The 27,219-nt window shown below is 43.2% G+C and overlaps 1 protein-coding gene across 1 annotated transcript; it reads right to left on the bottom strand.

Annotated features, from left to right (window-relative positions):
* Positions 1 to 331: 331 nt before the first annotated feature.
* Positions 332 to 27,219, bottom strand: LOC126212683 (speckle-type POZ protein-like). The gene is made up of 3 exons (XM_049940102.1): positions 27,162 to 27,219; positions 4,391 to 4,964; positions 332 to 461 (listed from the first exon to the last, which is right to left on the bottom strand). The coding sequence occupies exons 2-3, from the start codon at positions 4,951 to 4,953 to the stop codon at positions 332 to 334; spliced, it is 693 nt and encodes a 230-aa protein (XP_049796059.1). The 5' UTR covers positions 4,954 to 4,964; positions 27,162 to 27,219.

Below are 27,219 nucleotides of genomic sequence, written 5' to 3'. Positions count from 1 at the left end.
AAATCTAGATTCAACACATCAATATATAAAGAATCTTTGCAAATGGGTATGATTTGTATGGGACACTTCCTACACAACTACAGTTGAGTGACTCTGAACTGAACGTAATTCTCACGGCAAATACAGAGAACGAGAAATCTTCTGCATATGTGCTCAATCTTCAAAATATCATAGCCAAAAAAGTGAGAAAGGAGTAATGTTTAATTGCAACTGTAACCTCTATCCAAAAATTGAAGGAATCTGTATTTTATTTTATTTACTATATCGGCTGGTTAATGCCAAAATAAGCAGTACTGCGAGGGTAAGATTTGGGCACGTGTGGTAACACAACTCACCGGAAGCGAGAGACGGCTGCGTCATCAGGTGGAGGGGTGTGTCGGGCAGACGTGGGGGGCGCAGCTGCAGCAGGAGTCTGGCTGTGGCCGTTGTGGGGTTGACAGTCAGAGTTGGGGGTCGGCGAGCTGCACAGAGAAACACTGTGTGGGTGGGCGTGTTCACACAGGGGCTCACTGCAGGCGGTATAGCTGAGGGACTGTCCACCGGGGCAACAGAACACTCAGTGCCAAGAACACCAGCCTGTCACTTAACGTGACTGTGCCACCAATTAACTGGTCTTTTTCTGCACTACTTCTGCTATATTCCCCACTGTTGTAGCTTAAGATGCAAAACAACAAATTGTTCAAAATGAAGCACAAACTAAATTCCAAACATAAAGGCCAACAATTTTGCTGCCCTGACAAAAAAACTTTCAGACAGAATTTAGAAGCAGTTAGTCAAGTGGCTGCTATTTTTGGTTGTGAGGTTTTCTGAAAACTGATATATAGATGCTGAATTATAACACTGGAGGAAGAGAGAGAGACAGAGAGAGAGGGAGGGAGGGAGGGAGAGAGAGAGAGAGAGAGAGAGAGAGAGAGAGAGAGAGAGAGAGAGAAACAAACTGATAAGTTGGGGTATCAATTTACTGTTGAAACTATATGGTCATGGATATGCAGGCGCTGTTTGATGTGAAGCCTGAGGGAATGAAGAAGATGGACACGAATTACAAGAGCTATGCTATAAAAGTTATCAAGAGTATATTCAAAATCTGCATTTGAGTAAAGCAAATAGAACTCTATATATGCATGTAATGTCTCCACAATTCGATTCATTGAAAAGACAGCAGTGGTGATGTGTTTCTTAAACAACAATTTTCGTGTTGAACAGTTTGCAGTAGAGGCCACCATTAAAAGAAAAAAATGGGTTACGCCGTGTATGCAATTTTATCTGATGGACAATGGTTCCAACTTGTGAAGTATCCTGTAGTCTATTGAATATGGATTTTTTTAAATTGAAAAGGAAACAAAACAGACTTGTATGGAGCATATGTATCCAAGAGACAGAGGCAACAAATGATAGCTGGATGAGAACGTCACATCAATACTGACGTTGTGGGAGATATGTCGTACACCTGTAGGTGGACAGTGAATATAATCTGCTGTATCCCAGTAGCAGGAAACCTGATGGCATTCCCTGGACGACCTCTGGTAACGCCACAGGGAACTTCAAAAAAGACGGGAGGGGGGGGGGGGCAGAGATTGCCTGTCTGTTTAGTGAAAGGGAATGCCCGGAAAATATTCAGGGCAATAGCTGAACAGAGACGAGAAGGAAATGTGACTGTAAGGCACAGCATTGAGTGTGACAATGTTATTGTGCTGGCTGGAGTATTCTCTTCTTGTTTCCCCCCGGTGTGCACGACTAGCCCCAGTGCTCATGGCTCCCGCTTTACTGGATATCTCAGGGAGTCATACCCTGCTCTTTGGGGCCAGTCACCCAGGGGTAGCGTCTTTTTTAGTAATCAGGAAAGTCCTCAGTCCCAGGTTTGAATCTCACCATCACTTGAATTTTGAATACGAATCATCAGCATTGGTATCTGAAGACTTCCAGCATAAGGTGTCAGCCTCTTTCAGCCAACAGCCTTTCCAAAGAGGGCGGAGGGGCCGACAGAGGTTCAGGGCACCCTCTTTCCCTTGAGGTCTGAAACTGCTCCTAAATGAGGAAAAATTGGCAATGATCAACAACGTGAGGATACAGAAGGCAATGTAAACCACTGCTTAAAGATACATAACGTGCATCAACATGACATGTGGCATGTGATTCAATAAGAGCCATAACGGTCTCTCCATTAGCAAAAGACTAGTCCCCCATTCAAACCTCCAGGCGAGGTGGCCCAAGAGGGAGGTGACCACGAGAAAAAGGTTGAGTAACCAACGAAAGGATAACATTCTATGATTCGGGAGCTGGAAAGTGAGGAGTTCGAATGTGGTTGGGAAGCCAGAAAATAAGAAACGGATTTCTGGTCACATGAGAATAGGGTAGTAGCAACAGCAGTAGGATTCAGTATCAATAGAAAGGCAGGACAGAAAGTGAGTATAGATATGTTCTCGTGAGAATCAAAAGCAAACCAACAACATGCATAGTTCAGGTATACATGATGATGTCGCAAGTTGAAGGTGAAGAGAGAGAAAAAGTGAGGATATTGAACAGGTAATTCAGTACTATGTAATAGTCATGGAGGGACTGAAACGCGATCGTAGGGGAAGGAGTAGAAGAAAGGGTTACACGAGAATATGTACTTGATAATAGGAATAGGAGAGAAGAAAGGCTAGTTAAGTTCTACAGTAAATTTATCCTCGTAATAGCTGGTATAGTCCGTTCAAAAATCACTAGACGAGGGGGTATACTTGGAAAAGAATCAAAATATGGGAGGTTTAAAGTCACACCATATTATTGTCAGGCAAACATTTTGAAATCAGATACTGGGCGTTAAAGCATACCCAGGAGTAGATATAGAGTCATAACTATTTAGCAGTGATTAAGAGTAGGCTGAATTTTACGAGACTCGTCAGGAGCAATCGATGTACAAAGAAGTGGAATACAGTAGTACTAAGGAAAGAAGAGATCAGATTTATGTTCTCTGAGGCTACAGATACTGCGATAATAAGCAGCTCAAAAGGTAGTTCAGTTTAAGAGGAATGGAGATCTTTAAAAACGACAGTAAGAGAAGTCGGAAAGAAAAACGTAGGTACAAAGAAACTAACTGCGAAGAAATCATGGGAAATATAAGAAATCCATCAGTTGATCCATCAGAGACAGAAGTTCAAAAATATTCAGGAAAATTCAGTAAGAGAGAAATATGTCACTTAGGAATGAAATGAATAGGAAGTGCAGAGAAGCTAAGGTGAAATGGCTGCACGAAGAATGTCAAGAAATCAAAGAAGAAGTAATTCTTGGGACGACTGACGCAGCATATACAGAAGTCAAAGCAATCTTCCACGGAATTAAAAGCAAGCGTGGTAACATTAAGAGCACAATGGGAATTCGAGTGTTAAATACACAGGCGAGATCGGATAGTTGGAAAGAGTACACTGAAGGCCTCTCTGATTGGAACAACTTGTCCGATGGTGTGACAGAAGAACAACAGGAGTCGGTATGGAAAATATTGGTGATTAGAATCAGATTTTAAAAGCGCTTTGGAAAATTTAAGATCAAAGAAGGCAAAAGGTATAGACAACATTCAATCAGAAGTTCTAAAATCATTGGGGGAGGTGCAAAAGGTCTATTCTCACTGGTGTGTAGAATGTATGAGTCTGGCAATATACAATCTGACTTTGAGAGAAATATAATCATCACGATTCGGGAGACTGCAAGAGCAGAGAAGTGTGAGAATTATTGCACAATCAGCTTAACAGCTGAAGCATCCCAGTTGCTAAGAAGGATAATACACAGGAGAACGGAAAAAAAATTGACGTTCGGTAACGTTTATAGGATTTGTGGTCCTGACGAAAGCGTTCGGCAATATGAAATGTTGCAAGATGTTTGAAATTCTGAGAAAAATACGGGTAAGCCACAGGAGAAGTCTAGTAATTTGCAATATGTACAAGACGCAAGAAGGTAAAATAACAGTGGAAGACCAAGGGCGAAGTATTCGGGTTAAAAAGGGTGTCAGACAGATGTAATCTTTCGCCTCTACTGCTCAATCTATATACCGAAGAAGCGATGACAGAAATAATGGAAAGATTGAAGAGTGGAATTAAAATTCAGGGTGAAATGATATAAGATTTGCTGATGACTGATTCCCTCAGTGACAGTGAAGAAGAATTACAGGGTTTGCTGAATGGAATGAACAGTGTAATGAGTACAGAATATGGAATGAGAGTAAATCAAAGAAAGGCGAAATTGATGAGAGGCAGAAGAAGTGTAAACAGCGAGACACTTAGCATCGTGACTGACGATCAGTAAGTAGATGACGTTAAGGTGCTATGCAACTTAGGCAGCAAAGAAACCCATGACGAACAAAGCAAGGACGACGTCAAATTCACACTAGCACTGCCAAAAAGGGAATCGTGCTTACCTGGCTTCTGCTGGTGGCTCACCGAGCATACTGCTGACTTCAATGACTTCTTGTGGGTACTCGAGCACAGCGTCTGCCCAGCCCCGCGTGGCCATCACCTGCAGGTGGTCCTTTATGAAGGCGACGGCAGCCCTCGTGGCGTCCGGGCACGAGCGCCTCACTGCCCTGACGGCCGTCGCCGCTGCGGTCTCGACGGCCAACTGCGAGATCAGCTGCCGCTCGCAGGCAGCCTTCAGGGCCGACAAGCCGTACTTGTCGGCCGCCGAGAGCAGCTGGGCGGCCGTGTCGGGCAGCTGGGGGGCCTGCAGGGTATACGTGTAGGCCACCAGGAGCCTCAGCACCGGGCCCTCCACGTCGTCGATGCTCACCTGGCCGCAGCTGGCCTCCAGCATGTCGTGCGCGAACATCGCTGCGAACACGGGGCTCGCGGCTGCCAACACGGCCCTGTGAGCCGCCACCCTCGTCTCGCCCGCCACCAGCGTCACCAGGGAGCCGTCACCCCCGTCTAGCAGGGCGGCCAGGGCCTCGGTTGTGGTGTTCTGAACCTCCGTAACTGCCGACATGGTGGGTGGTCCTGAAACAGTGCCACTGAGCAGCCCTCACACTGCACCCTCAACACTTGTACGAGGCGCATGCAGACCTGTATGAAATGAAACAACAGCTGGTGAGTGTTATCCACCCTAAATCAATTGCAACGTCACCAGTTTCCTTAAAATGACAAGGGTCCGTACTGCTTCGTGATGACATAACGTTTGTAACTACCAGCGCGGTGCTATGACAGACTGCTTTCATCTTCTAAAAATGTTATCGTTCTCAGTCAAAAGTTGGTTTATTGACGTCATAGCAAAACAATGGGAAAGCAACAAACTTCTTTCAGCACTAAAGTTACAGGACTTATATTTAAATCCAAGCTCGTGGCACCTCTGAGAAATATTTTCTTCCTCCTTATCTCAGGTTCCTCATATGCGTGACACCTGATCAGAAGCGGGGTACATGTAATGCAGAAATCAGTTTCCTCGGTGAATGTCTCAGGGTAGGCACGATTAAACTTGACCGGCCATCGTGGCCGAGTGGTTCTACTCGCTTCAATCCGGAACCGCGTGCCTGCTACGGTCACAGGTTCGAATCCTGCCTCGGGCATCGATGTGTGTGATGTCCTTAGGTTAGTTAGGTTTAAGTAGTTCTAGCTTCTATTGGACTGATGACCTCTGATATTAAGTCCCATAGTCCTCAGAGCCATTTGAACCGTTTTGAACCACTGTAAGAGTCTAAATTCATTGGTATCTTTAACTCTCCTTTGAACAGATCGATATCTGCATCTTCTTTCTTCAGAAAAAGATGCAGCGGCCACCTCCGTGGTAAAGAATGCTGCATAATACAATGATAAACCATGTCGCCATTTTATCCGAATGTCGCAAGCTATGGTGTACCCAGGTATTTCCAGGTTGAGCAGTTTAGGAATGAAACTCGTTGCCTCCATTTCCAGAACGTGTGTTGTGGAACTTCCGCACAAATATATATTTGTACCTCCTTTTGCCGTGGACGTGTTTGTATAGCATCTTTGCCCCACAGAACGTTCGGATACTTATTAGACGACAGATACATCATGGCTAAACCAAAGTAAGCTCTATCACAGCTCCGACATCACTCTTTACTCTCCTGGTCGTATGAGGGGCAAACGACGGAGTCAGTGAAATAGTTCCACACCCTACAGTGTAAACTGGTTTCGTAAATTCAGACAATTGGGTTTCGCGAGAACGGCGTCCACTTTTTTCGAATCGTGCCGAATTAGCACCTCCATTCCACCAGCGTAAGACGTCTGCCGGACCGTTACGGTGCCAGGAGAGCGCCTAAGAATTCGTCCGAAGGCTTCTGTCGCGCCCGCTCGACGTGGATCGAGACGCCGAGGCAGTGCAGTACGGAGCGTAGCGCTGGAGGTCAGCGCAGGGTCGCAGGCCAACACGTACACTGCAGTCTTTTGGAAGCCACCCGACCAACCCAAGTCTTCCTTTCCCATCCCTCGTTAGTTAATTGTACACTTGTTTTCGTTTTATATTGCTTTGTCGTTTTTTTATGCACTCAATGTTATAGGCTCAAAACTTTTGACACTGGCGTTGTAATCGCATAATGAACGACTTTTTACTGTTGTTTACAGGTATTGTTACCTTATTTTCCTACATTCAAGTGGTGCTGCATGTAAATAAACGAAGTGGTAAAAGCTGTAAAGCCGTTTACGTTTCCATACAGTCTTCGAGCATCGACATGTTCCTCGTCTAAGTAACAGACGTCATTGTCTTATAAATCTTTAATGTATCCTGAGATCAGTGGTGTAGTATTCTACTTTATTGTGACACACTCAATGCAACTGTAGTTTACACTGAGCTTTCGCAGATTCTTTCACTGAAACGGTTTTCTAGGTAATCACAAATTTGCCGAGATACTGAGCGGGATCGCGTCTGAATTATTAGTAGACAGAGAGCCATGGTCCCGATCACCTTCAGCATATTTTGGAGACACAATCTTCGTACGTGTCTGCGCCATGTAACCGGCAGAGAAACGTGTGTGAAATGCAAGTAGTGGACTGGGTATGCAGGGCGCGGCGGTGAGACACTCTGGACTCACATTCGGGAGGACAGTGGTTCGACCACACACCGTGCAGTGGTCTGCAGCAGGTCTTCAGACGGAGGGCGAATGAGTAGACGTGGCTGCTTGTCATTTGTGTCTTCTGCACCGGTTTTCTGTTTGCTGTCCACCCACACAGGTTTTTCTTCATAGAGTCTGTCTCAATAGGAGTGCCGTGATGGTGCCCTAGAAGAGGCATGACCTTTAACGTAGCCCTACCAGTCTTCATTACCAGATGTTCCACAAATTGCAACAGGTATTTAGCTGTCTGTGTGTCATTTCCCAGGAAAACCATGAGGAAGTGGTCTCATTTCGTCCATCATTAAAGTTGTTTACAAGGTTTCCAATGAGTACGACGTGCATTAAACTACTTTTCAATATTTATATAATTTCCAATGGTGGTGATGTTTTCTTCTTCAGTGCAATTTCCGTGTGTGGGTCACACAAGTCAGAAACGATTTCACGGTGCAATCAATTTGGAATCATTACAGTCGCCTCATCAGTATGAATTGCAGACTTCTTTATTCTTTTTCCATCAAAATTAGAAATTAATCAGCGAAAGCACTCGACGCCCTCTCGAAGGTTTTTTATTAATGAGAAAACATTTGACTGAGCTTTTGATATTAATCATTTTCTTCCACCCCTCAGAGGCGTTTTCGATGTGATTGGGCCTTCCACTGTAATTCCACATGTCTGATGGCATCTGGTCTTTATCAACCAACTGGTCCAGAAATAGTCCAACAATCAACGAAACTAGTTTTTCAGACAGTATTTTCTGAATAGACAGCCAACCATGGTCCAATATTTCTAAGACAATATATCGTACTCTGGATAGATTGTTAGATAACAATGTCTTTCTCCGTTTCGTTAAGAGGGGACTTCTTTCCACGTCGTTGATTAAAATGAAAATTGCAACTTGTAATCTCTGGTTCAGGAAATAAATTTCCAGCTGATTGGAATGGACATTAGCAACTTCCAGAGTCATTATGAGAGAAGAAGGTTCCATCCGAGCACATTTTTATTTGTTAAGTAATAGTAAATATTAGGACTATGTAGTATGTATCAAATAGTGAGGTGCATTCTGACTCCTAACATGTACACAATTGTCTTTCATGATTCAAACAAACTGTTAGTGGTTAAATTATGCTCTGTGCAAAATTCTGCCAGACAGCTTCCCCTTTCATTCCCTTACTTCAGTTTTTTTCTCCTCCAACTTTTCTTCCGCTTCGTATTCTGCCTATCGATTTCGAGTGCCGCATCACAAGTTTTCATCTGGCTTAACGATCTGACCAATTTCTTTTCTCTCAAAAAGCATTTCCTTAATCTCTTCGTCATTTTCGGAACTAGTTGACGTGCAAGCCAGTACTTCTGTATCTGGTTTGGCTGTGTGTCTGTCCTGGCTGTGGTAGCGACTTCTCTGTGCAGCTCATATATCAATAAGATGTTAGTGTTTTCGGCCGAGAACGATATTAAACAAATTTCCAGTGACCTCACGGAGAAATCTAAGGAGGAGCTATTCTCGAACACACGCATTTCTTGCTACCAGATGGCGAGACGAAGACAGGCATTGTGAAGAATCTAGCCACATCAAGATCAAGGAAGCAGACTAAAATACATAAGCACAATCATCGTCCAACTGAGCTAGTTATAAAATTACGGGGGCATTCGATCTGCAACGCTACACGTTTTTCTTGGCCAATTTCTGTTGGAAACATGCGAAATTTTGAGACATCGTGGAATATTCCCACTTCAGCCCCTACAGCTTCATGGAAATTTCAACAGCTGACAGCAGCGTATGTAGCCTGCAAAATGGCGTCCATAAAGGAGGTGCGACCCAAGCAGAGAGCTGTCACTGAGTTTCTTTCGGATGAAAACCAGAGCATCGGAGATGTTCATACCCGCTTGCAGAATGTCTGAGGAGATTTGTCAGTGAACAGAAGCACCCTGAGTCGTAGTGCGAGGTGTCTGTCATCGTCAGAAGAGCTTACTGGTGATCAACGCCCGGCCTAGCAACGTCATCGTCGCAGCAGGGTTGTGCATATCTGGCCGACCTCCCACGTGTCGGTCAGCTGCAGACGGCTGTGACTCCTGCGATGTGGGAACGTGCTCTCATTCAAGGTGACCGGTGGATCACTCACAGCTGAACAACCCGCATCTCGCACCTTCCGACTTCCGTCTGTTTGGTCCAACGAAGGATTCACTCCACGGCAAGCAGTACACGGATGACGGCCGGTCACTGATGCAGCAAGACGTGAGTGGCTGATCAACTGTTTACTCACTCGGTCAGTTTTATCAGTTGAATGAAACAACCAGATGAAACTGGCCATGTCAGCTATATGAAAATATGAAAACTTTTTCAACCACTCTCTGGGTTTGCAATGTAGCTAATTATTACGAATTGTCATCTTACATTGAAAGCGTAGCTTACCACGGAGCTGGGAGGAGAGCAGAATTTTGGTTCTCACGCAGGCACAGCTGATTTCAAGTGAATAATTTCAGTACTTTCGGAGATATAAATTTTTACCTAAGGGACGACTGTGATGGGTTCATCTATAGTATCAATTGAAACTACAACCAGAAGTACAGGTCCATAAGATCTAATTGTCTGGAATTTTCCTTCGTTTCATTACCACAGATTTCTGACTAAATAGAAAGTACTTTAGAAAATTATTATTTCATTGTGTTATGGTTATGTAAGTGTCTTGCAGGGTCTGAGCAGATACGTTGAAATTTTATGGAAATTAAGTAAATGTATGTGTGAGAACATTTCTTGTACAATAGTGGAATTTGTGACGTATGTCAGGTTGATTCTGTAAAAGGCAGCCAGGAGGGGAGTTGAGTATTAAATTTTTAAGTAATTTATGTTGCGGAATGGAATCTAATTTTGTCTTCATTATTTAGTTTCGGAATTACTTGATTTCTCGTCTAAATTAGCTGCAGTAATCTGATTGGCTGTTATTAAAAATACCTGAAGTGTACAAGTGCTCGAAATGATCTGATTGGCTGTTTAATATATTAGCCAATAGGAATTAAGCATATCCCGTGCGTATCAGTATGGCTTTGTGCCTCCGATCTAGGAGCCAATGAAGTCGTTCGGGAGCCATCTTCTGGTAAACGCCTATGTTAAATCGCGCTGATCAAATTTATTCCAAAATAAAGAAATTTGCGCATTTTATTGCTTCTCTTGCCGTTGACAAAGTTCGACTACAGTACAGAATATTTTGTGAAAGCTTGAGATTTGTGAGTGATTTGTTTTAGGAGATAATCGCATGTGAACATTTCATTTCGTACACAAACACTGCGCGGCGTGTTTCGTGCTGATTACGGGACATTATATGCATTATAGGAATGTTTCTGTACTGAGTCTGGGTGAGTGATTTCACCGACTTGTTTTCAAGGTTTATTGGAATGCCACAATTGTTAAATCAGCCCAGAATTTGGCCATTCTGCATGCTTTTCGAGGAGCTAAGGACTGCACTGAGTGCAGGTTATTTCTGGAGGAGACAATATTCCATAAAAGCACATTCAGAAAGTCTGTAGAACCAACGTCAAATCCTGACTCTGCGAATACATCACAACTCCATTCGTATTGCTCTCGCACAGATCACGAAGACAAGTTTAGACTGATTACTGCACACACAGAGGCACTTTAATGATTCTTCACACACCCCTGAACGTGAATGGACCATGAGAAACTCTTAGTGAGTGATACGATGCATGTACCCACTGCCATGCACTTCACAGTCGTTTCAAGGGTGTAGATAAGTGAGACTCGGTTTGGGAGGAGGAAGAATCACACCATCTTTTAAGGGACTGTAACTGATTCGTTCCTCCAGTAAATATAAGGGCCTTGCTGCTCTCACACGTTAACAACTCTGATAATACATAGCGAGTCCGTAGTTATGAGCAATACATCATCCATCCGCGGTAACTATAGACTTTGCATTACTGTACTGAAACTTCCTGCAGAGCTGAAAGGAACATTTAGAACTTAACGGTCGTTAAATACTGGAAGAAACCCATAGTGTGTGGCTTTTTCAGTCCTTATTACGACCATGTGCTCCCTCTGAACGTCATCACGTCATCAGCGCACACAAATGCAACTGTGAGGCTACATAAATGGACGGCTGTGTGTCTATCAAACGTCAGTTTTCGTCATTTGGTTTTTTTTTTTTTCATGTATGCCGACATCGTAAAGTGATCAATGGGCAGAATTACTCACAACAGAGTCAGTGCCCATACTGACACATACGATGAGTTTCATTATGCACTTAGTCGGGGAACTGCGATTGTGCAGGACTATTGCATTGTAGGTAACATATGAGACACTTCGCCCGGCTAAAAACCAGGACGGCCTTCCTGCTGAAAAAGACACACGCGAGATTCTCCTGTCCTCCGGCAAAGTGGCTCTGCTTCCCCCCTCTAACCACCAACCTCCGAAAACCATGCAGTCCTTAAAGGACTGCTTAAAACCTGTTCGTGGCTCAAAGTCAGATCCCTTGTCAGTGAAGAGCCGTCGAATGACTAATCAGTTTAGTGGAAAAAGCTAGTCAAGAGGTATCGATTACATTTACCAAATCACCCACCAAATGTCTGAAGTACGGCAAGCTGCAATCATTCTGGAGTGTTATACATGTGAGAAACAGATTTCCTCTGGAAAAAATTAACAGCAGCTACTGCACCTTACAAACACATTTTCTTTTGCGAACTTCCAGCATGCTGCAGTACCTTAGGCCAACAACTACTGTTCATCAGTAGCATAAAAAACAAGCCCAAGTTGCAAATTTTTACTTTTTATTCATTCGATGACCAGTTTCGAGCCGAGACCAATTTTGAAATCGTCATAACATAATCGGAAATGGCATTTCCGAAAATACCAATGTGCAACAAACATTTTTGACATGTTCGTAAATGCTATTTTTGACTTATGATGATTTGAAAATGGGTCTCGGCCCGAAATTAGTCATCGAATAAATAAAAAGTAAAAATTTTATACTCTGACTGGTTTCCCATTCTACTGACTTTTTTTGCCACGGCTTTTTGGTCGTAAGTTTGTCTGTATAATAAATGCCTCTGAAAAACCTACACGAGGCAAAATTCTAACTTCAATAAAAGTCAAAGGGAAGAATCGTTAATCTCACGAAATAATCTTTTTGCAACTGCCGATGTCAGTTATTTGAAGTGAACACACACACACACACACACACACACACACACACACACACACACCAAAAGTAGTCTTGCCTCACCTGGTTCCGCGAGTTCCGTAACCTGTACAGAAAAATGGAGTAGACAGCAACGTGAACATCATTTCCGCCCTTTTTATTGCTCATGAAAGCCACACATTGCATGATGTACCACCGCACAGCGAGACCTCCAGAGGTGGTGGTCCAGATTGTAATACGTCCTCTTGCATTGATGCATGCCTGTATTCGTCGTGGCATACTATCCACAAGTTCATCAAGCCACTGTTGGTCCAGATTGTCCCCCTCCTCTATGGCGATTCGGCGTAGATCCGTCAGAGTGGTTGGTGGGTTACGTCGTCCATAAAGAGCCCTTTTCAATCTGTCCCAGACATGTTTGGTAGGGTTCATGTCTGGAGAACGTGCTCGCCACTAGTCGAGCGATGTCGTAATCGTGATGGATGTCATTCACAATATCTGCACGATGGGGGCGCGAATTGTCGTCCATCAAGACGAATGCCTCGCCAATATGCTACCGATATGGTTGCATTATCGGTCGGAGGATGGCATTACGGTGCCTTCCGTGACCACTACCGGTGTACGTCGGTCGGCCCACCACATAATGCCACCCCATAACAGCAGCGAACCTCCACCTTGCTGCACTCGCTGGACAGTGTGTCTAAGGCGTTCAGACTGACCGGGTTGTCTCCAAACACGTCTCTGGCAATTGTCTGATTGAAGGCATATGCGACACTCATCGGTGAAGAGAACGTGATGCCAATCCTGAGTGGTCCATTCGGCATGTTGTCGGGCCCATATGTTCCACGCTGCGCGGTGTCGTGGTTGCAAAGATGGACGTCGCGATAGGCGTCTGGAGTGAAGTTGCGCATCATGCAGTCTATTGCGCACAGTGAGTCGTAACACGACGTCCTGTGGCTGCACGAAAAGCATTATTCAACATGGTGGCGTTGCTGCCAGAGTTATTCCGACGCATAATCCGTAGGCAGCGGTCATCCACTGCGGCCTGAGCGAGGCATGTCATAGACAGTTCCTGTCTCTCTCTCTCTCTCCCTCCCCCCCCCCCCCCTCCATGACCGAACAACGTCGGTTTGGTTCACTGCGAGACGCGTGGACACTTCCCTTGTTGAGAGCCCTTCCCAGCACAAAGGGAAACTACACAGAACACGACCTGTGTACCTCCTTCCAGGTGGAATGGCTGGAATTGATTGGCTGTCGGACCCGCTCCTTCTAACAGGCACTGCGCATGCATCGTTGTTTACATTTCTGGGTGGGTTCGGTGACGTCTCTGAACAGAGAAAGGGACTGTGTCTGTGATACGATATCCACAGTGAACGTCTGTGTGTGTGTGTGTGTGTGTGTGTGTGTGTGTGTGGCGGGGGGGGGGGGGTTGTAGTTACACTCACTACACGAGAGGGCTCCCATGAAAAGTGAGCCATGGTAGGGCAATGAAACATTTGTGAGGACATGGGGAAGAGCAACAGTGAACAAACCATTAAAAATCTCATTTTAATTTCCACATAAGAGGGTAAACGTTGTTAATTGCGTCAGTGTTGACATTCCACGTCACGAACTTCGGTCAGTGTGGAGACGGTGTGCATCGGCGGCAGCCTCGTCAGCTCGTCACGCCTCCCCTGGACACGCGCCGCCTCGCCTCTTCCCTGCGGCGCCACGGGCAATGTTGACGCGGCCCGCGCCACCGGCAGAGTTGAGGCGCGCCGAGGCACAGCCTCCTGGGCGCTGCGGGCGTGCGTACACGCACAGCTGTCTTACCGCCCTGTTCTTCTCGTAGCTGTTCAGTGGTCTGACTGTGTAGTTCCAGAGTGCATGTTGCTGTGTTCGCTCTCTGCAGAATCCGACTTACATTCCTGTAATTTCGTCAGTTTTCTTGTTTTCTACGTGAGAAATGTCACGTCGCCGTGGTTGCACAGATAAAGAAATCCTGGATATGCGCACTAAGAGCGGCAGTGAGTGTGAATTATCTGACGTTGCTAACAGTGATGGGTCTTCAACAGAATCTCAAAGCTGTAGTCTTCAGCCATTTAGATCAGAGGGGAGAGCGAGAATTACAGTCAGCAGTTCCTCTGAATCCGAGGAATCAGAAAGCGACAGTGAAACGGTTCAGAAAAATGCACACTTACGTGACACATTTGACTGGAAAGAAGCCGATTTCCAGCCATTAAACCATTACTTCGATGACGAGTTCAGGACAAATGCCAGATACTGACCCAAACATTCTTTCATTTTTTATGATATTTATGTCTCAAGAACTTTCAATTTATTGCAAACGAAACAAATTCGTTTCTACGTTTACACCAGAGAAAATACTACAGAATCTGAATTCTCCTGGGCCGGCCGTTGTGGCCGAGCGGTTCTAGGCGCTTCAGTCTGGAACCGCGTGACCGTTACGGTCGCTGGTTCGAATCCTGCCTCGGGCACGGATGTGTGTGATGTCCTTAGGTTAGTTAGGTTTAAGTAGTTCTAAGTTCTACGGGACTGATGACCACAGATGTTAAGTCCCATAGTGCTCAGAGCCATTTGAACCATTTTTTGTGAATTCTCGACTGTCAAAATGGAAAGACACTGGATTTGAGGAAATGTATCGCTTTGTTGCTGTTTGCTTTCTAATGGCGCAAGTTAAGAAGTTAAAATTACGTGATTATTGGTACAGAGATACACTTTTGAACACACCAGTTTTCAGCGAAATTATGTCCCGAGACCGTTTTTGTCTACTTCTGGGAATCTTACACTTCAGTGATAACTCTGCGAGTACTGGAAGTGACAGTCTATTTAAAATTACGGCTAGTGTTGGCAAAGTTCGTAAGACATTTCGTAATTCATGTCGCCCATATCACAAGATTTGTATAGATGAAACTCTCTTGCTGTTCGAAGGACGATTATCTTCTAAGCAAGTCATTCCAACCAAGCGAAGTAGATTCGGAATGAAGACATTCGGACTATGTAAGTGAACAGTAACGAAATCCTAGACACAGAATGGAATATATACCGCAAGGATAGGATAAACGCCAATGGTGGAGGAGTATTTATAGCAGTAAAGAATTCAATAATATCCAGTGAAGTTACTAGCGAATGCGAATGTGAAATAATCTGGGTTAAGTTAAGTATCAAAGGTGGGTCAGATATGATAGTCGGATGCTTCTATAGACCACCTGCATCAGCAACCGTAGTAGTTGAGCGCCTCAGAGAGAACCTGCAGAACGTCGTGAAGAAGTTTCGTGATCATACTATTGTAATAGGGGGAGACTTCAATCTACCAGGTATAGAATGGGATAGTCACACAATCAGAACTGGAGCCAGGGACAGAGACTCTTCTGACATTATCCTGACTGCCTTGTCCGAGAATTACTTCGAGCAGATAGTTAGAGAACCAACTCGTGAAGCTAACGTTTTAGACCTCATAGCAACAAATAGACCGGAACTTTTCGACTCCGTGAATGTAGAAGAGGGTATCAGTGATCATAAGTCAGTGGTTGCATCAATGACTACAAGTGTAATAAGAAATGCCAAGAAAGGAAGGAAAATATATTTGCTTAACAAGAGTGATAGGGCACAAATCGCAGAATATCTGAGTGACCACCATCAAACGTTCATTTCTGAGGAAGAGGATGTGGAACAAAAATGGAAAAAATTCAGAAACATCGTCCAGTACGCCTTAGATAAGTTCGTACCGACTAAGGTCCAAAGCGAGGGGAAAGATCCACCGTGGTATAACAATCATGTACGAAAGGTACTACGGAAACAAAGAAAGCTTCATCATAGGTTTAAGAGTAGTCGAATCATAGCTGATAAGGAAAAGCTGAACGAAGCGAAAAAGAGCGTAAAGAGAGCAATGAGAGAAGCATTCAACGAATTCGAACATAAAACATTGGCAAACAATCTAAACAAGAACCCTAAAAAGTTTTGGTCATATGTAAAATCGGTAAGCGGATCTAAATCCCCTATTCAGTCACTCGTTGACCACGATGGCACCGAAACAGAGGACGACCGAAGAAAGGCAGAAATACTGAATTCAGTGTTCCGAAACTGTTTCACTGCGGAAAATCGTAACACGGTCCCTGACTTCAGCCGTCGCACGGACGCCAAAATGGAAAATATTGAAATAAACGATATCGGAACTGAAAAACAACTGCTATCACTTAGTAGCGGAAAAGCATCCGGACCAGACGAGATACCCGTAAGATTCTACAGTGATTATGCTAAAGAACTTGCCCCCTTTCTATCAGCAATTTATCGTAGATCTCTGGAAGAACGTAAAGTACCTAGCGACTGGAAGAAAGCGCAGGTCGTTCCCATTTTCAAGAAGGGTCATAAATCAGATGCGAATAATTATAGGCCTATTTCGCTTACGTCAATCTGTTGTAGAATAATGGAACATGTTTTGTGTTCTCGTATTATGACGTTCTTAGATAATACAAATCTCCTTCATCATAACCAACATGGATTCCGCAAACAGAGATCATGTGAAACTCAGCTCGCCCTATTTGCCCAAGAAATTCACAGTGCCGTAGACACTGGCGAGCAGATTGATGCCGTATTCCTGGACTTCAGGAAGGCATTTGATACAGTTCCGCACTTACGTTTAGTGAAAAAAATACGAGCTTACGGAATATCGGACCAGGTTTGTGATTGGATTCAGGATTTCCTAGAAGAAAGAACACAACATGTCATTCTTAACGGTTCAAAATCTGCAGATGTAGAGGTAATTTCGGGAGTACCGCAAGGAAGCGTGATAGGACCTTTATTGTTTACAATATACATAAATGACTTAGTTGACAACATCGGTAGCTCCGTGAGGCTATTTGCAGATGACACGGTTGTCTACAAGAAAGTAGCAACATCAGAAGACTCGTACGTACTCCAGGAAGACCTGCAGAGGATTAATGAATGGTGCGACAGCTGGCAGCTTTCCCTAAACGTAGATAAATGTAATATAATGCGCATACATAGGGGCAGAAATCCATTCCAGTACGATTATGCCATAGGTGGTAAATCATTGGAAGCGGTAACGACCGTAAAATACTTAGGAGTTACTATCCGGAGCGATCTGAAGTGGAATGATCACATAAAACAAATAGTGGGAAAAGCAGGCGCCAGGTTGAGATTCATAGGAAGAATTCTAAGAAAATGTGACTCATCGACGAAAGAAGTAGCTTACAAAACGCTTGTTCGTCCGATTCTTGAGTATTGCTCATCAGTATGGGACCCTTACCAGGTTGGATTAATAGAAGAGATAGACATGATCCAGCGAAAAGCAGCGCGATTCGTCATGGGGACATTTAGTCAGCGCGAGAGCGTTACGGAGATGCTGAACAAGCTCCAGTGGCGGACACTTCAAGAAAGGCGTTACGCAATACGGAGAGGTTTATTATCGAAATTACGAGAGAGCACATTCCGGGAAGAGATGGGCAACATATTACTACCGCCCACATATATCTCGCGTAATGATCACAACGAAAAGATCCGAGAAATTAGAGCAAATACGGAGACTTACAAGCAGTCGTTCTTCCCAAGCACAATTCGTGAATGGAACAGGGAAGGGGGGATCAGATAGTGGTACAATAAGTACCCTCCGCCACACACCGTAAGGTGGCTCGCGGAGTATAGATGTAGATGTAGATGTAACTGTCACAGTGGGTATATTTTAAATTTTATTGTGTATACAGGCGCACCAACAGAAATTCAGTTCTACAATTTGCGACAAAGTGGCGACGAAGTGGCAACTCTTATGGGACCATATTTGGAACAGGGTCATATTCTGTATGTCAATGACTGGCTGGTACTGCAGCCCGACCTGTTCCTCTGGCTTCACATCATGGAACAGCCGCATGTGGCACTCTTTCTGAGAACAGGCGTAACATGCCAAAACTGCAGACGAAATTAAAACGAGGAGAAACTGAGTTTAGGTCCACTGACAAGGTCCTTGCTATCAAGTGGTGCGATACGAGAGACGTGTACATGTTGACCACAAGTCACACAACACGAATGGTTGAAACAGAGAAGACTGACAAATACTGACGAAAAGATAGAGAAACCGCAGTGTATTGTAGAGAACAATTCTAGTATGGGTGCTGCTGACCGTTGTGACATGTAACTGAGCTCAGTGGAATCAGCGCGTAAGAAGTATTTTTTTCACATTCTGGATTTGTGCATTCTCCACCGGTGGTAACAGGGCGAAAACTGGCACCCGCAGAGTTTCACCTTTCTCTCGTAAGGGAGATTGTAGAAAAATATGCTACAGAGCGGAGTCATGGTGGTAGGGGAAGGTACTGCGATGACTAGAATCCTCTGCGATTCACACGGAGACATTTTCCGGCTGTTGTGAGTGAACATTCGCAGGAAAGTGCGCTAATGCCCAGATGCGTGGTTTGCACGAAACAGTAAGTGCGCCGGAAACTGGATACCGATGCAAAACTTACGACGTTCCATTACGTGTTGCCCCTGGTTTGAGACTAATCATACAAAGAAGCATTACTCATCATTGGGAACTAAATCTGAGAAAATTTATTCACACTTCTGAATGAATCACTAAAAAAAGGGCGAAAATGTAAAAAATATAAACCTATTTTTATCTCCGCCAAAGCAAAAGACTGAAACAATGTACGGTAAGAGAGATTACTCAGTTAAGCTGGACAAAAATTTGAAATGTGGTGGGAGACTGGAATACGGTAGCAGGTATAAAAAGAGAAAATAGTAAGAAAATATAGACTTAGGGGGAAGGGGTGAAAGGGGAACCCATCTGATAGAATTCTGCACTGACCATAATGTAATGATCGCAAACACTTCGCTCGATAACCATGAGAGAATAATACATACTTGGAACAGAAAAAAATGGTTTAAATGGCTCTGAGCACTATGGGACTTAACATCTGAGGTTCCATGCCCTAGGCAGGATTCGAACCTGCGACCGTAGCAGTCGCGCGGTTCCGGAATGAAGTGCCTAGAACCGCATGGCAACCGCGACCGGCCTTGGAACAGAGTTTTCGAACCAGATTTTAAACTGTAAGCCATTTCCTGGTACAGACTTACACAGACGATAATTTATTGGTTACGGACTGCAGTTTACAACTACGCAAAGTGACAGTAAACGGAAGCAGATTAACGAAAAACTCTGCGCCTTAACTTATTCAGGTTTCACGTCCTTAATGTTACAGGCAACGGCTGATTGAAACAGAGGAAGGAATCGATTACAATACGAATAGATATCTTCATTGAAAGAAGTGGTGACATCAGCAGAGAATGTTAACCGGAAAGAGGTACAGTTGACATCTTTGGATAAAACACGAATGTTTAATTTAATAGACAAAAAATAAAAACGTAGCAAATAAAGTAGACCATGGGGAACAGAGACGTCTAACAATACGCTGACAGAGTCGAAAATCGCAAAAGCGATTTTGCACTTGGAAAACTTGGGTGCCTACATTAAATAAGAAAAAAAAACTTTGCTGAAAGGAGAACCAACTGGCGCTGATTTGGGTACCCAGAACTAAGCAAATAAGAGGATATATGGTGGAAGAAGTATGTAGAGAAGAGAGGGGGAGGGGCTATACAAACTGATATGAACGCAATGTTAGATTCCTGTAAAATGTCTGAACACGAGAGACAAAAAATATGTTCATTTTGTAGCGCACATCTTTCTGAAGGGTCTGATCCATAAAACACACGTGTTCGAGGAAATGTGAGACATGTTATTTGGTCAGAAGTGTGCCAAAGTGCAATGCCACGCCTCTTCACACAGCATTTTTCTATCGCTCGTCACAGTATTTCGCTCTGTGAAATTCAAACGCGGAATATTGTGTAATGGAAGCCACCAAACTATATTCCAGACAGTGGAAATTAAAATGTCCTCCGCTGCCTCTCCTGCCCCTCCTAAAAAACTCTGAATTAATATCGGATGGGATTATTTGTAACCCGAAGAACAAGAACTCTTTACAAAATTTTTGCACTCTTCATTGCTTATTAGCTAACAACTTGCTGTTTTGTGACATGAAATTATATATATAGGATACATAAAACCAGTAAAGACAAGACAAGCAAGACAGTACCCATATCTTCAATCAGTAAGTCCTAGCATTTTTCTCCCTACTCTTGCTACAGCTTTACATGGCGTGCTTTCTTTTCTGGGAAAGAATCTATTACCTCATCAAAGTTCGTCAAACGTTTTGCTACATGAGAAAACGACATGTCGCTGTCTAGTACTGAAAAAGCTGTTAATACAAATAGTAACCAAGACTGGTGTGGTTTCTCGATCTGATTACGCGTATTTTGTCACTGTCTGCTAAACGAAATAGGCCTGCCTAATATTGCAGCAGTTTTTACACACACCAAGTAAACAAGATGTTTTGGCATTTTTTTTATAACACCACATAATATAATTCACAAAGTACCCGTATCAAATTCGTTATTAGGCCACCTACAAGCAAAACGTTTTTGTGTTAGGAAACAGTTACACATTTCAATCACACTCTCTAGCTTCTCAAGCACGAGATCAAAAAGTAGTAGTACGAAACTTGACATAAATTTGGAGTCGTCATATTTTTCCGTAAAATGTGTGATGTCCCCGTTTCCTCTCCATCCTCGTCCGAACAAACAACCTTGTTATCACTTATTTTGTAACTATTCCTGCCAGTGTCAAAAATTATTCTCCGGTTAACTTCACTAACCCTACCGCAACCACCAGTTTAGTTATCCCACGTTTATTCTCCGGTTAGGCGTTATTATTTATTTATTTATTTATGCATTTATTTTACCTGGCAAGATTAGGGCCTTCAGGCCCTCTCTTACACCTAACCAGGCATACTCAGATTCAACAAATTTCAGTTTCTACAGAACATTAAGGCCATATAACATGTTATACAGTATTAATGTTAAAGAAAAAAATAGAGATTATAAAAGTAGTACAATGATAATTATAACAATCAAAAAATAATTATAACAATCAAGAATAATAATAATAATAATAATAATAATAATAATAATAATGACTATGTATATGAAAGTAAACATATTTTTCTTTTATGAATGTCAGTCCTATTGCTAGTTGGGAATTTTCTCGTTATATTATTGCAGCTTGTGAGTTATTCTCATCAAGCAGAGACATAAGACGATGGAATGGGGTGAAAGAGATATAGAAGAGGTAGATAGGTTAGAGGAAGAGAAATAGAATGGTAAAATTCGGAGTTATGATGGAGAGGAGAAAGAAAAAGATGAGAGGGGCACAACAATGGTGGCTATACCGTCCCTAATATGTAAGTCTTGAGTTCCCTCTTGAATGTTGAGTGGTTCTGGTTAAGACGCAGATCACAGGGGAGCGCGTTCCATAGTCGTATGGCTGAGATGGAGAATGACACGGAGAAAGATTTTGTGTTATGTAAAGGTACAGCCAAGATGCTAGACGTATCCGATCTGGTATTGCGGTTGTGAACTGATGAGAGGTGTTTAATGTGAGAAGATAAGTATTGGGGGCACCAGTGGCTAAGAAATCGATGAAGTAAGCACATCGTGTGGAGATCGCGTGCCTTATGTGGGCGTATCCAACCTAGCTGGGAGTATGAAGGACTGATATGATCATACAACCGTATATTGCATACGTATCTAACGCAAGCATTCATCATTATTATGTGTTCGTACAACGCGTTTTCCGCGCCACTACCAGAATACAGCTTTAGCGGCTGCTATCCGGGGACTGTACGACTGGCCCTTACTAGTGTAACGGTCTGGCCAAACCTTACCTGTCAGAATTTCCTTTTCATGGATACACCAAGAAGATATGTAATCTTTCTTACCTCTTATTCCTGTTACTCGTTTATTTCCGCTCTGGTAGTCTCAGCCTATGGATTTCGCTAGTAATTATAACAACGCTGATCATTCGCAATCCTAGTCAACCATATAAACAGCGATTGGCATTCACCCATTCGGCTTTGTTCCGCTCAGCTTGTGTAGCCCTGTCCCCTTTTGTCTGCAGGAAAGTTTATTTCTAGATGCGACGGGGATTCCCCTTGCATACACATCACGTACACTACGCACGCATACAAAAATTCAACTTATGATTCATTCACTCAGAAATAGACTTATAATTTGTTCAAAAATGTTCAAAATCCTACAGGGATGCGTTTCAAAATTATATGAAGACTCGATAGTCGAACAACGTGCGCTGGATGCTAGGCGTTTTGAGAAACGATGTCTTTTTCGTCAAGAATATGAATTTTACCCCCCCCCCCCGCCCCCCCCGAAATTGCTACCCGGGACAGATACCCCGGTTTGCCATTCGTCCCCTAGACCCGGGCCTGTTACGCATGCGTGAATGTGCCAGCTTAGGCGCGCCAGTGAAATTTTTCCGGGTAGCATCTGGCTGCTTGCTGCTATTGCTTATACAACTAACTGCCACACTTCTGTAACCAGAAACGGGAGAAGGTACTACTCATACGCGGCTCAACTGCGCTTGAGCTCGCTCGCAACTGCTCAAAAGAATCTAATGTAAGCAGTTGTGACGTCACGCTCATCGGTAGCAATTTGTTGCCATGAGGTCTCCCTAAAGCCTTTCACACATTTTGCTATTGGCAGACGCTTGTATGAGCACTGTGTTTTTATGTTGCACATGGCGCATTTCCTTCGCAACTCGAGTGTTATTTTCGTTTTCTATTCTCTCGTTCACGTTTTATTGCTGCCGTATTATTCTGCAGTAGCGACATACAGCAATAGCCTTTGTTAGAGCGCTGGTTCTTACCAATCGAAGTTATAAAAATTTAACTGAAAACTAAAACAATGAAAAATTCCCGGAATTCTAAAATATTTCTGGGTTTTCCCCGGTTTTCTCCCGGATGAAAAAATTTCCGGATTTTTCCCTGATCTCCCAGGTCGTATACACACACACTGCTTAATAACCATTTTGGCCACTCTGCCATTTGTAGCATTCTCCATAAGACATGTATTCCTTCATGAAACAACAAACAATGAATGGTTACGTATCATCCGTGACTTTAGAATACACTGGCAGTACACAGACATTTTTTCTTATTGTTTATTTTTTTGTTTACACGTCAAGCTCCGTAGGGCCAAACTGAGGAGCAAATCTCCAAGGCCATGGAGCCTGTCAGTACATGAAATTACAACATAAAAGTGATGACAAAAATAAAATGTTAACAAACGCGAAAATGTCAATCCATAAAGTCAATCACCAAACAACAATCACCTTAATTTTTCAAGGAAATCTTGGACAGAATAAAAGGACTGGACCCATGAGGAAACACTTCGATTTCAATTTGAAAGCGCGTGATGTACTACTAAGATTTTTGAATTCGAGCGGTAGCTTATTGAAAATGGATGCAGCAGTATACTGCACACCTTCCTCCACAAGAGTTAAGGAAGTCCGATCCAAATGCAGGTTTGATTTCTACAGAGTATGAACTGAGCGAAAGCTGCGACGTAAGCACATCTTCACGCTAATTTTTTTCTTTACAATTTTAATATTCTTTGCGCTATTTGGTGTGGAGCATAGTTAGTGTTCTATCACTAGCGGTGGATATTTTACCAAAAATTGATTCAGAGTCGTAACTACTGTGTGTTCAATTTATGTCTCTTATTTGATTTGTTCATCTACACGTTGCCAACCTAACGAAGTATATGCTGAAACTGAAGTCTGTTCCCTTTGTGTGTGTGTGTGTGTGTGTGTGTGTGTGTGTGTGTGTGTGTGTAGTTAGGGTGCGTTGTAGGACGTTGAATGTGAATGTAGTATCTGCCAGAGCGTAGTTAAGAGTTTTCATGTTCAGCTGATATTCGATTTTTTGTTTAAATATTTTTGGAAGGGTTTATGTAAGAGTAGGGACAAAGGGGTCGGGTGTTAGTATTCTGATAATAATCACCATCCTTTGAAATGTTTTTCTACTATTGTATCTGTTAATGTAAGTAGTGAATTACTCTTACATGAACTCCTCCACAAAACACTTAAACCAAAACTGAAATCAGCTGAAGACCAAACTTTTCAACCACTCTCTGACAATTATTGCATTCAGTTCCAACTTTCTATAACTCTCACTGAACAGGAGAAACGTTAGTTTTCAGCATATAATTCGTTAGGTTGGCAGCATGTACATAAACGAAAGAAGAGGAGACATGAATTGAACACACTGTAGTTACGACCTTAAATTACAGCTTTTGGTAAAATGTCAACAGCTACTGACAGGAGAAAAAAAGAGTGAACACAAAAAGTGTTGACCAAGTGAAGAAGCGCAGATTTGCGCCAAAAACTATTCAACTGTAAGTAATTACCTTTTCACACAAATATACGATTAACTTTTATAATCTACAAGCGTTCACATATAAAAACAAACTGAATCATTCTACATTCCACCAAAGATGCCTTAAAGCAAAGGGCAAAACGCGTCTTTAGGAAATGAAGTACACTGCAGCAAGAAAAAAGGATTCATTACTTACCAAAGGAAACGATCAACAGCTGTAGATACTTAGCAAATTACATCTTATGACATACCATCAAATTAGTTTCTGTTTAACTTCTGTACGTCAATTTCGAGTACTGTAAATATTAAAGTGTTCCATGTCACTGCAATTCTCATTTCACTTGTTATCAAATGCCGTTTAAAAAATTAAATCGATCCATGCTGAAAAACTATAGTTACCTTCACATCTCGATAGGTAAATAAATTTTGGATATTTATCATGCGACCAAACATTGGACTCATTAGAAGTTATCATTCGCAAAAAAAAAAAAGTTTCGATATCTTGAACCGTTTAGGAAACCTGGGGCCGATAACAGCCACGTGGTTGACGAGGAGCAGGGCGAAGTGTGTGCGGCATGGCGGGCGGTCCGCGCGCGGCCTCCGCACAGCCCATCCGCCGACGTACCACTGTGTATCTCGACAACGGTCATAGCTACCGCTCTGCTCTCAACTTTAAAAACAATTTCGGCATGTTGACTATATTTCATATGCAATAATGTATTATCTAAAATGAACTATAGGCAAAGCCCACGCAATGGCTTTTCACCTCTGAAAGCTCATTAAAAATTCGTGTAATGGTTTACGTAAATACGATGGAGCACGCAACCACGACGAATAACGAAAAGAAATTCAGTCCTTTATCGACAGAAGGCATCAGGCCGTAAGACGCAGAAGAAGAATAAAATTTTTTCACCGAACCGTTTCCTTTAAATCGGATGGTAAGTGTTTCATAACTGCCGCCGCGTCTACGCCAGAGCGCTTCGGCGAAAGTTCGTGTGGCCCGGGGTTGTGTGACTGACGTCACGCTCAGCGCGTTCTGTGATGGCGGCGCGGCACCGGGTCGTGTGCAAAGAGCGACGCACGTGGCAACCGAGGCCCAGCCCCGCGGTTTTTTGGTGGGAACGGGCCTTAAAAAAGTTTCTGCACATGCGCAACTGGCGTGGCGTATAATTCCCTACCGGCCAAATACATAGGATTTGATGAACAATGTGCGCGGTTCGCGGCGTGCACTGCTAGCCCTTACCACTCAATTACTTGTTACGTCAATGCCACCACTTGGTAGCACTCGGCAGCAAATTTATGTACGTTCGCCATAAATCCCGCTAGCGGCTGCATACACCACAGATACACACTATGCATAGTAAAATCAGATCCGACATCAGCGTATGTTATACTGAGGGGGAAAAAAAATTTATTTTCTGACATTCTGAACGAGATGTTTTAAAATTTATCGTACAGTAATACATTTGTGGGGCTGAGAACCATGAAGCACCTAATCGTCGATTGTTTGACAGTAGCATTTATTCATGCTTCTGACATCTGTTGGGTCAGTTTATCTGTACTGTAGGGCCACATTGTACTTATATTTGAACACTCACTGAGCTGTCACTGGTTTCTCAGATATTCACTTAAATATAGGGGGTCGAAGCTAAGTGCTCTTGGCCGTTACGGCTCTTAGCGCCTCACTTGTGTTCTAGTTAAGCCACCTTGTCGGCAAATAGTACCAACTGAATTTAATCATTTACGCAAACGGCTGTATATGTCTGGAGTTGGCTGTCTACTGTGTAGAAATCGGCTTTCCAGTGGAGTAGCAACATGAACTCTATTGAACGTGTATTAAGTGCTAACAGAAAAGAAAATTGCCTGGAAAAGTTGGCCGCAAACAATTTACGGCATTCAAGACGAAATCCGTTGTCACAGAAAATGACGAAATCAAGCGTGACAAGCCAACAGGGAAGTGTATAATAACCGTAAGTTTTTAAGCGGCTGCAACGTAATAACGCCCGATTTTCGGCCCAGAAGTTTATTAGTTAACGAACAACACATGAATTAGGAACCTTGCCGAAAAAATACGAAACCACGAAAACTCAAAGTTACACAAAAAACACGAAACGGAGGGTAGTGGAAGCTCAAACGTTATTCCGTTCTTACCATAAACTACTTAATTATGGACAAAACAAAATTAACAAAACCGTTTCTTCCTTTTTGCAGAGAAGTGACGCCTATTAGTATTATTATTAATATTATTATTATGGACAGCTGCTGATGAATGTGTTGAGCATAGCTGTTAGATAGCAGACGTTATTAATTTCGAGCTATCACATTTATCTGAATTTAAAAATTTGTCAACACCCAGAATGTATACCTGCGAGGGACTACAGGGACATCGAAACAATGCCCGACGGAATGTGGCGCTATTTTCCGTTCGTTCCACATTATTCTAATGGAAGCTTTCAGCGATCAGATGACTGTAGCATTACGGCATAACAAGACGCGAATTATTAAACACCCGACAGGGAAATTTAACACACTATTCGCCATTTGTTTGTTGGCAACAATTCAATTTTATAATTAAAGTACGACAATGGATTAGGAGCAGGTCTGCCGTGGGTTAGGCGACAAGCCAGACAAAAGCGTGCAGAACAACACACACAGCTCCCTGAAATTCCAGCACAGGCCAGCTGCCCGCCTTACCTTCCTCTGGTACTCTCGCGGAGAAGAGATGCTCTGGCGGCACACTTCTCTCCGTACG

The sequence above is a fragment of the Schistocerca nitens genome, chromosome 11 (genome assembly GCF_023898315.1).
Source record: "Schistocerca nitens isolate TAMUIC-IGC-003100 chromosome 11, iqSchNite1.1, whole genome shotgun sequence".
Classification (NCBI taxonomy): Eukaryota; Metazoa; Arthropoda; class Insecta; order Orthoptera; family Acrididae; genus Schistocerca; species Schistocerca nitens.
The sequence above is the reverse complement of the archived record's forward strand: the minus strand, read 5'-3'. Positions and strand labels throughout refer to the sequence as shown.

What these genes read in the sequence shown, in the direction of transcription:
- LOC126212683 (XM_049940102.1), bottom strand. Translation starts at nt 4,953, where the DNA reads ATGTCGGCAGTTACGGAGGTTCAGAACACCACAACCGAGGCCCTGGCC. An exon ending in GAGCCACCAGCAGAAGCCAG is followed by an intron (nt 462 to 4,390) that starts GTAAGCACGATT and finishes TTCTCTGTGCAG; the next exon opens with CTCGCCGACCCCCAACTCTG.